Source organism: Aythya marila (genome assembly GCF_965140915.1).
Source record: "Aythya marila genome assembly, contig: HAP1_HAP1_SCAFFOLD_186, whole genome shotgun sequence".
Lineage (NCBI taxonomy): Eukaryota > Metazoa > Chordata > Aves > Anseriformes > Anatidae > Aythya > Aythya marila.
This window is the reverse complement of record NW_028137527.1, coordinates 65,724-75,485: the sequence shown is the minus strand read 5'-3', so window position 1 is coordinate 75,485 and position 9,762 is coordinate 65,724. Positions and strand designations below refer to the sequence as shown.

The 9,762-nt window shown below is 54.3% G+C and overlaps 2 protein-coding genes across 2 annotated transcripts; one reads left to right on the top strand and one right to left on the bottom strand.

Moving 5' to 3' along the window:
• Positions 1–3,253: 3,253 nt before the first annotated feature.
• LOC309890748 (olfactory receptor 14C36-like) lies at positions 3,254–6,509 on the top strand (the record flags this gene model as incomplete). The annotated part of the gene is made up of 2 exons (XM_082785154.1): positions 3,254–4,220; positions 6,496–6,509. 2 exons carry the CDS (start codon positions 3,254–3,256, stop codon positions 6,507–6,509), a joined length of 981 nt encoding a protein of 326 aa, XP_082641280.1.
• Positions 6,510–7,265: 756 nt separating this feature from the next.
• Positions 7,266–8,201, bottom strand: LOC309890747 (olfactory receptor 14C36-like; the record flags this gene model as incomplete). Its single annotated transcript, XM_082785153.1, has 1 exon — positions 7,266–8,201. One exon carries the CDS (start codon positions 8,199–8,201, stop codon positions 7,266–7,268), a length of 936 nt encoding a protein of 311 aa, XP_082641279.1.
• Between the last annotated feature and the right edge of the window lie 1,561 nt (positions 8,202–9,762).

The following is a 9,762-nucleotide window of genomic DNA, read 5'->3' as shown; positions in this document are numbered from 1 at the left end:
GCAGCTTTGGACAGCTGACAGCTCCTGGGCCATCCTTCTGGAAGGGGCTCCTGACACCCTTACCTTTGGGGGAGAGATGCAGGAGCACTGGGAACAGGGAAGTCAGGCCAGAGGCGATGGTCACCCTCCAGCAGCCCTCCATTTCGCTCGCTGCTGGCCCTCAGCTCAGGACAAGGGTTGCCCGCCCTGGCTCCTCAACCACAGCTCCTCTGCAAGGTGCCCCTGCTCCTCCGCCCATCAGCGAGGGTCGCCCAGTGCAAGCTTGCTGCCTGCTGACCCCACTCCTGGCCACAGAAGGACAGTGCTGGGTAGCACCCAAGCAGTGCCCAGCAGGGACCAGGCCTTCCAGGGAAGTGCCGGCACTGCTGCTGCTCCACTGATGATATCCTAGTGATGCAGTGCACCCCCTGTGACATCAGCCCGTGTCATTTAAAGTCCTATTAGTTCAGCAGCAAGGAGACAGGACAGCTTGCAAGAATGATGAGAGATTTCTCTTCTTGTCCTGAGAAATTCTCACCTCCCTTCTGCCCAGTTCTTTTCCACAGGATCCTGACAAATCCACCAGGAACATCTCCAAATGCTGACAAAGGCCATGGAATATAGGAAGTGGAGCGAAGGCACCTGGGATGCAGCAGTCCCTCAGTGTGCCTGAATTCCTCTTCACTGCATGTCGCTCACTTGGAGAAGTAGGATGTGTTATATGCAGGGAATTCCAGTGCATGCCAGGGCCTTCCTTCCCAGATATCACACGGGGCTCTGAGATTTCAGAAGGCCTCAGCACCATCCCCCAGACTGCCATGCAGGAGGCAGAGGTGGTACACGACAGAAAGGCAAACGTGTTCGCTGTTTATCATCCCTGCTTGTCTCTTCTGAAGAATCTACCCCCATCCAGCACAGCACCCCAAGCTGAGGGACCTGTCCCCCCACACCTCAGCAGCTCTTCCATCAATGTCCCAGCCCTGTGACAGCAGGCAGGGATCCAGCTCCTCCTGCCTGTGCCCCAGGCTGAGGGCATTGGGGCACATCTGGGCTGCAGCACCTCAGCTGTGGCACAAGGGCCAAACTCAGACTTGTCCCAGATCTTGTGCCCAAGAGCCTGCGTATGAAAACGCTCATCTGAATGGCTTCCTTCTGAAGGGATAGAGGACCTCAGTTCTCCCCCTCCCATCCATCTCTTGGTGTCCTGCCTAATGATGGGACATCGAGAGGTGATTCTCTCCTTCTGCACACCTATTTCCAATAGGAGAAACGACACTGCTGGTGAGAAGTGTGTGTGCCTAGGGGAGGGAGGGAAGCCCAGGGGTTTCTTCAGGCTGTTTCCCAGCAGGTTCCCCTGCAGTCCCAGGGCCATGTGCAGGGAGCCTGGTGGGGGGCAGAGCAAGGGAGGCCTTGCACTGGGCCTCTGCTGCTGAGCTGGGCCAGGCTCCTGGGCCCAAGGGGAGCTCGTGGCAAGTGGGCAGCGCTGCAGAGAGACAGCTCTGCCCAGGAGCAGCTCCTGTGCACAGCGCAGCAGGGCTGCGGGCACTGCCTGCGGAGACACAGTGCTTAAAGGCAGGTAGAAGTGGCAGGATGCCCAGAGCTCGCAGCCGGAGAAGACTTCCCAGCCCTGCACCCGGTAAGTCTCTGGCTGGAAGAAGGAGCAGCTGGGGGTGCAGGCAGCGGTGTCCAGGGCTGTGGTGCAGAGCAGGGTCCCTGCTGTGCCCCAGGGGCTGTGTGGCGGGGCAGGGCTTCTGCTACCTACCAGGCTCAGCACTCAGCCTGCCCGAGGAGCTGACCAGGGTGCAGCGGGGAGAAGCAGTGGGTGGAAGGAGCCGCCCCGGCAGGGCAGGGTCCTGCTGCTGGTGGGAGGCTGCTCCCTTCGGCATGCTGCTTACAGACACACAGCACACCAAGGGTATTTCAAAGGGAACTTCACTTTCATCTTTCCTGAGCCTCTCCATTCAGTTTTCTCTTCTTTTGGCTCACTGGGAATGGAAATAGAATTTGTTATTTCCAAGAAGAGACTGAGACTTACTCAACATAAAAAGGAAGTTTACAAGGACCCCCAGCAAGTCTCTGTCCTGCCCCTCAGCCCATAGCAAGCTCCACCACCACAGGTGCAGTGTCAGCAGGGGCGCTGTGAGCTGGGCTCTAGGACGTGCCCCCAGTGAGCTGCCCCTTAGAAGAGCCCTGCTGCCAGGAGGTGTCTGCAGGGCAGAGCTGAGCACACAGCGGGTGGGATGGGGGCTGTGAGCTGCAGGCAGGAGGCGTGAGGACAGAGACCCAGCTGCAGGCAGGGACAGCTGCAGGCAGCACAGCCATGGGCAGGGAATTGTAGGACAGTGTTAACAGAGTAGTCTGGCACCCGTCTGTCTGTCCCCTGGCTCACAGGATTCAGGACGTGACTCATAACCTCAGCAGCAGAACCTCCAACAGAGCAGAGTCTCCTGAGTTCTTGTCAATCTCTCCCTGGCCTTGCCTCCCCTGGCAGAAGCCCTGTGCTGTTTCTCTCTGCTCCTACACCTAGTGTTGCTGTTGTTGCTTTATGGCTCCCTGCAGATCTGGCTTTCAGCTGTAGCTCAAGCTCTGACCTATTTGGTCCCACCACGCAGATCTGTCCTTAGGAGACAGGTTCCCAAACCCCCTTCTAAACTCTGGGGCTTGAGGCAATCCAGTCTGGAGGGAAAGAAAAAGCTGAATCATTTTCCCAGACATTCTGGAGACCACAATCATTGAGCAGTTCAATGTGGGCAACTCGACTGAGCCCTAGAGGAGTCTGGCTGAGATCAGGGTAGATGGACAGACTGGCTATCCTCACTACACTAAGGACATTCACAAAATCTCACCTGGAATGTAGGAAAAATGCCAGGGTTTTCTACCCTCAAAAGACTCAGAAGAGTGTCACACATGCAGTTGGAACAAATTAAACCACAAATGCCGTTTGGCAGTCAAGAGTGTTGAGAGTGGTAATGCTGGGAAGTCCACATACATCAGAGGTACATTTAATCAGAGATCACTCCTGATTTCTTTATGTTTAGACCTGTAGGACCGTCGTGACTCCTCCAAAGTGCACACCAGTGTCCCTACTCCCAGTGGCACTTGACTGTAGCACCATCCAAAGCTCAAGCAACAGAGCAGCAGAAAAGTCCCAGAAATGGGAAAGTCACTGTAGGGGGTTTCAGTGAGAGATGGATTAAGTTTTTCTCACAGATCCGTCTCCTAATTAACACTGTCTTTCCTTCCTTGGATCATCCCTTTGTCTAGGATGTCTCAGATGTCCAACAGCAGCTCTATCACCGAGTTCCTCCTCCTGGCATTTGCAGACACACAGGAGCTGCAGCTCCTGCACTTTGCGCTCTTCCTGGGCATCTACCTGGCTGCCCTCCTGGGCAACGGCCTCATCCTCACAGCCGTAGCCTGCGACCACCGCCTTCACAGCCCCATGTACTTCTTCCTCCTCAACCTCGCCGTCCTCGACCTGGGCTGCATCTCCACCACTCTACCCAAAACCATGGCCAATTCCCTCTGGGATACCAGGGCCATTTCCTATGAAGGATGTGTTGCACAGGTCTTTTCATTTATCTTCTTGACATCAGCAGAGTATTTTCTTCTCACTGTCATGTCCTATGACCGCTACATTGCCATCTGCAAGCCCCTGCACTACGGGAGCCTCCTGGGCAGCAGAGCTTGTGCCCAGATGGCAGCAGCTGCCTGGGGCAGTGGGGTTCTCTATGCTTTGCTGCACACTGCCAATACATTTTCCCTGCCCCTCTGCCAAGGCAATACTGTGGACCAGTTCTTCTGTGAAATCCCCCAGGTCCTCAAGCTCTCTTGCACAGACTCCTACCTCAGGGAAGCTGGGCTTCTCGCGTTCACGTCCTTTTTGGGTTTTGGATGCTTTGTTTTCATTGTGCTCTCCTATGTGCAGATCTTCAGGGCAGTGCTGAGGATCCCCTCTGAGCAGGGCCGGCACAAAGCCTTTTCCACGTGCCTCCCTCACCTCTCCGTTGTCTCACTCTTTTTCAGCACCGTCATATTTGCCTACCTGAAGCCCCCCTCCATCTCCTCCCCAAACCTGAACCTCGTTGTGGCCGTTCTGTATTCAGTGCTGCCTCCAGTATTGAACCCCTTCATCTACAGCATGAGGAACCAGGATCTCAGGGATTCAATATGGAAACTGTTGATTGGGTTTTTATCTGTGGCCACAGACTGTCTACCTTTTTCTGCAAATGACTCCCAGCGTATGTCACGACAGGCACTCTTGCCTTTCTGTTTGGTGTTTGTTGATTTATTTGGTTGTTTTTCCTTTGTGTCCTTGTAATGTTGCCTACACAGAAAAGCCCTTCACTTCCTTCTACCTGAGTATTCCCTTGTCTGTGTGACCTATGGTTTCAGTGAAAAAAAAGCTCCAGGCTCTCTGTGTATTTAATCAAAATAAATGAGGCTGTAGCAATTTCTTTCTCTGAGACCTATTTTCAGTGGATTAATAAACAGGAATAGTAAACCTTTTCCTCTCTGCAGCATGTCAGGGCAGGCTGCCCTGGCCCTGGGGTGGCAGGAGATGCCTGAAGACCCCCGGGAATGGTACGGAGGGGCTGAAGGCCTCTGAGGGTCTGCTGCAGAGGAGAACAGGACACAGCAGGGGACACTGACCTCTGTATGCTTGTGCCATGGTACCAAGATGAACTATTCCTGATGAAGTTACAGTTAAAGAGGAAACAAAAGGAACACAGGGCCACTGCCGAATTTATCAGGAAGAGCTGAATACAGGTCGGAGTTTGTTAGCTTGTCGTCTTTGGCCTGACCCAAATGATGTGGGAGGTCTTTCCCACTCTACATGGCACTATGGTTCTATGATTCTATGAGTCTAACATAAGTCACAATCATTGGAAGGCAGCCACTGCAGTCTGGGAACTTGAGACTGTGGCCTAGATAAAACCATAGGTTCTGCGAGGGATTCCTGTGGAAATGCACCATGCATCCTGGCACACTTGCCAGTGGATTGCTGGAGTTCACTACACTTGAAATGGCCATTGAGACCCTGAGAAACTCGTGTTGAGTCACGTGTGACAACCTGAGGCTGAAAGACTCAATAGCAGGTGACTTTGAGTGGCTGTGGCAGAGCTCAGTAGCTTGTCCCAGTCTGGGAATATGTCCCCTTACAACTAGGGAAATTAAAAGCAATTAATATGAACAGACTCATCAGGTCAATCAGTGTAGTAAGGGAAAGTAATAGTTATTGCGCTATAGGTGCAGCAGGCAATAGGCCTCGGATTGGGCCTCAGAAGACTCAAGCAGATCAAATCTCGTTCGTCTGTGAGCTAAGAGAAACACTGTGAGCAGAGCGAAGGACACGGAGTGGTGCCCTCCGATGCAGGAGGATGCAGAGCACAGCTGTAAGAGGCATCTTGCTTGTGCCACGGCCGACAGAGGTTCAGCTGAAGTGAAAGGCCCAGCCCAGGACCAATGGAGTGAAGGTCCCTGGGCACAACTGCAGAAAGACTTTGCAAGACCTCTGCCAGTGACAGCTCGAAACACCAAATGCATCTTGGTGGTAGTAGGTCCTTTTGGCACATGGGCAGATGTCCTCCCTGGCAGAACCACCACGGAGGCCACCACTGCAAAGCTGCTGCGTAACACCGACTTTTGTCCCCGGGGTCCAGACAGGGGAGAGGGGAGAGGCAGGCCGTGGGGAGGGGGCTGGAGTGAGGTCACTGCCACTGCAGCAGCCTGATTGGCCCTCAAAAGGGCTGGCCACCAGGCACTGTGACATCATCGCGCGTATCAGAGAGCCCCCTGGGCAGCAATGATGTCACTGCAGAGGGGAGGGCGAGGGGCTGGCAGAGCCCCATCGAGGGGCTGGCTGGGGGTCCCCTCTGCTACAGCCACCTGCTGGCGCGGGGCAGGCAGGAGGGCAGGCAGGGCTCGTGGCTGCCTTGCTCAGGAGGATCCCTGGGCGAGCTGGGTGAGAAATCTGAGTCTTAGCTCCAGCAGAAGCTCTTCTCTTTGCTCTTGACTTTTCTTGGTAACACCACTTCCAGGTGAGCTCTGCCCTTGCTAAAACCATATCTCCGTCTCCACCATAAATTCCTGTTTTGGAGCCTGTCCTTGCTGTCACCCCCTGCCAGCTCCTTTGTGGCCCCTCTCAGAGCCTTGTCCCTGCAGCTTCCCAGCCCCACTGCCCCACACAGAGTCCCACAGCTGTGCTGCCAGGGCACCGCACATGGCAGTGCACATTCAGGGCTGCTGGGAGGAACTCCCCCATTACAATCCCAATGGCACCCTCATGGTCCCTTCCCACCATGGCCCTCCTGCCTTTGCAACCTCCTCCAGCCCACGGCACCTGCCCTGACCCAGCCACATTCCATGGGGGCCTCTGCAAACAGCCCTGCTCCAGGTCTGCAGGGCTGTGGGCCAGGACAGAGACCGGCGCAGTTGGCCATTCCCCTGACACAGGTCCTGAGTGCCAGCTCTTGACCTCCCTGCCCTCTGCTCACCTCCCTGCCTTTTGCTCAGTCCAGCGGCACTAGCCCCACTGCAGTGCCCACTGTAAGTTGCTGCAGGGCTCTGGGCACTGCCACCACAGCCCCAGGCCCTCTGAAAGCCACAGCAGCTCCTGAGGCACAGAGGGCTCAGCCCCACAGATGCGGACAACCATGGCACAAGTGTACAGAGGTCAATGTCCCCTGCTGTGCCCCCTGCTCTCTTCTGCAGGAGATCCTCAGAGGCTTGCCACCCCTCCGTGCCATCCCTGGAGGTCCTCAAGCATCTCCTACTGCCCCAGGGCCAGGGCAGCCTGCCCCGAGCTGCTGCAGCCAGAAAGGTGTTTGCTATTCCCATTACTTCCTGATCAGCTGAGAGTGGGTCTCAGAGAAAGAAGTTGTTTTGGTTTCATTTATTTTGTTTAAATACACAAAGACTCTGGCTCCTTATTTATGCAAAGCCTCAGGGTCACACAAAATATCCATCAGGCTGGATGCGGCTCCACATGTGGCTCCGCGCAGCCTGCTTTAGTGCTTGGCAACCCTGCCCAGAACAGAGGGGCTGAAATTACATGACCTTTAGGGTCCGTTTCATGATTCTCTTACATGTTGGTAATTGAGTACAACAGGATGAAGAACAGCATTTCTTTGTGGAAAACATTATCACATGGGGAAATAGAAAAACAAAACCAAACAAATCCCTCCAGAAATTAAGACAGGCTTTCCATGTCTTTACATAAACTGTAATTCATCTGAAGACGGAAAGAAGCAGTTTATAGCTGCGGAAAGGCACAATGAGTTTCCTCAGCATATCCTGAAAAACATCCATGACATCACTTTCCTAATGGCATTCTTGAGCTCCTGGTTCCTAATGCTGTAGATGAGGGGGTTCATTGCTGGGGGCATCACCGAGTACAGGAAAGCCATCACCAGGTTCAGGGATGGGGAGGAGATGGAAGGGGGCTTCAGATAGGCAAACATGGCCGTGCTGAGAAACAGAAAGACCACAGCCAGGTGAGGGAGGCATGTGGAGAAGAGTTTGTGCCGTCCCTGCTCAGAGGGCATCCTCAGCACAGCCGTGAAAATCTGTACATAGGAGAAAAGAATGAAAGCAAAACACCCCCAGAACAGAAAACAACTAACTGTGAGAAGCCCAATTTCCCTGAGGTAGGAGTGTGAGCAGGAGAGCTTGAGGATCTGGGGGATTTCACAGAAGAACTGGTCCACAGTATTGCCTTGGCAGAGGGGCAGGGAAAATGTATTGGCAGTGTGCAGCAAAGCATAGAGAACCCCACTGCCCCAGGCAGCTGCTGCCATCTGGGCACAAGCTCTGCTGCTCAGAAGGGTCCTGTAGTGCAGGGGCTTGCAGATGGCAATGTAGCGGTCATAGGACATGACAGTGAGAAGATAATACTCTGCTGATATCAAGAAGACAAACAGAAAGACCTGGGCAGCACAACCTGTGTAGGAGATGGCCCTTGTGTGCCAGAGGCAATTGGCCATGGCTTTGGGGACAGTGGTGGTGATGCAGCCCAGGTCAATCACGGAAAGGTTGAGGAGGAAGAAGTACATGGGGGTGTGGAGGCGGTGGTCGCAGGCTACGGCGGTGAGGATGAGGCCGTTGCCCAGGAGGGCAGCCAGGTAGATGCCCAGGAAGAGTGCGAAGTGCAGGAGCTGCAGCTCCCGTGTGTCTGCAAATGCCAGGAGGAGGAACTCAGTGATGGAGCTGCTGTTGGACATCTGATCTTCCTGGACAAAGGGGAATACCCAAGGAAGAAAAGACAGTGATCATTAAGAGATAAAACCTAATTCTCTTCCCGTCCAAACACCCCTACAGTGACTTTTCCCTTTCTGAGGCGTTTCTTTTGCTCCCTTGCCTGAGGTCTGGTTGGTGCTAGAGGAATGTGGCCCTGGGAGCAGCGGTCTCTGCTGTGTGTGCTGGAGGATTCAGACCTGTCCTACAGCTCTACATGAAAAGAAACCAGGAGTGATCTCTGATTAAATCTACCTCTGATGTATTGGACTTCACAGCATTACCACTCTCAACACTCTTTACTGATGTACTTGTGATTTACTTTGTTCTATCTGCATCACACTCATGAGCATTTTTAGAGGGTAGAAAACCCTGGCAGTTGTAAGAAATACCAGGTGAGCTCTTGTGAGTCCTGGAAGGCAAAGTTAATGTCCTTAGTGCAGTGAGGATAGCCAGTCTGTCCATCTACCCTGGTCTCAGCCAGACTCCTCTAGGGCTCAGTCTAGTTACCCACATTGAACTGATCAATGATTGTGGCCTCAGAAAGTCCCCGGAATGAGATACAGTTTTGTCCGTACCCCACAGACCGCAATGCCCAGAGCTCCACAGATTAGAAGGGGAACTCTGGGCACCTTCCTCCTATGGACACATCTGCGTGGTGGGACCCAGAGGGTCAGTGCTTGAGCTGCAGCTGAAAGCCCCATCTCCCAAATTGCAGGAAGCCATAAAGCAAGAACAGCAGCTGCAGCTCCAAGAAGAGAGAGGAATAGCACAGTGCTTATGCCAGGGGAGGCAAGGTGAGGGACAAACAGGAACTCAGAAGGGCCTGCTGTGAGTGAGGTCCTGCTACTGAGGTTATGAGTCACATCCAGAATCCTGTGGGCTAGAGGGCAGACAGAGAGGTGCCACATTATTCTGTTAGCACTGTCCTGCCATTCCCTGCCCATGGCTCTGCTGACTGCAGCTGTCCCTGCCTGCAGCTGGGTCTCAGTCCCCACACCTCCTGCCTGCAGCTCACAGCCCCCATCCCACCCACTGGGTGCTCAGCTCTGCCCTGCAGACGCCTCCTGGCAACAGGGCTCTGCCCAGGGGCAGCTGACTCTGTGCAGATCCTAGAGCCCAGCTCACAGCGACCCTGCTGACACTGCACCTGTGGTGGTGGAGCTTGCTATGGGCTGAGGGGCAGGACAGAGACTTGCTGGGGGTCCTTGTAAACTTCCTTCTTATGTCGAGTAAGTCTCAGTCTCTTCTTGGAAATAACAAATTTTATTTCTATTCCCAGTGAGCCAAAAGAAGAGAAATCTGAATGGAGAGGCTCAGGAAAGATGAGAGTGAAGTTCCCTTTGAAATTTCCTTGATTTGATGTGGAGCTGTGAGCAGGCTGCCCCGGGCAGCAGCCTCCCACCAGCAGCAGGACCCTGCCCTGCCAGGGGGGCTTCTTCCACCCGCAGCTTCTCCCCACAGCGCCCTGGGCAGCTCCCCGGGCAGGCTGAGTGCTGAGCCTGGCAGGCAGCAGAGGCCCTGCCCCGCCACACAGCCCCTGGGGCA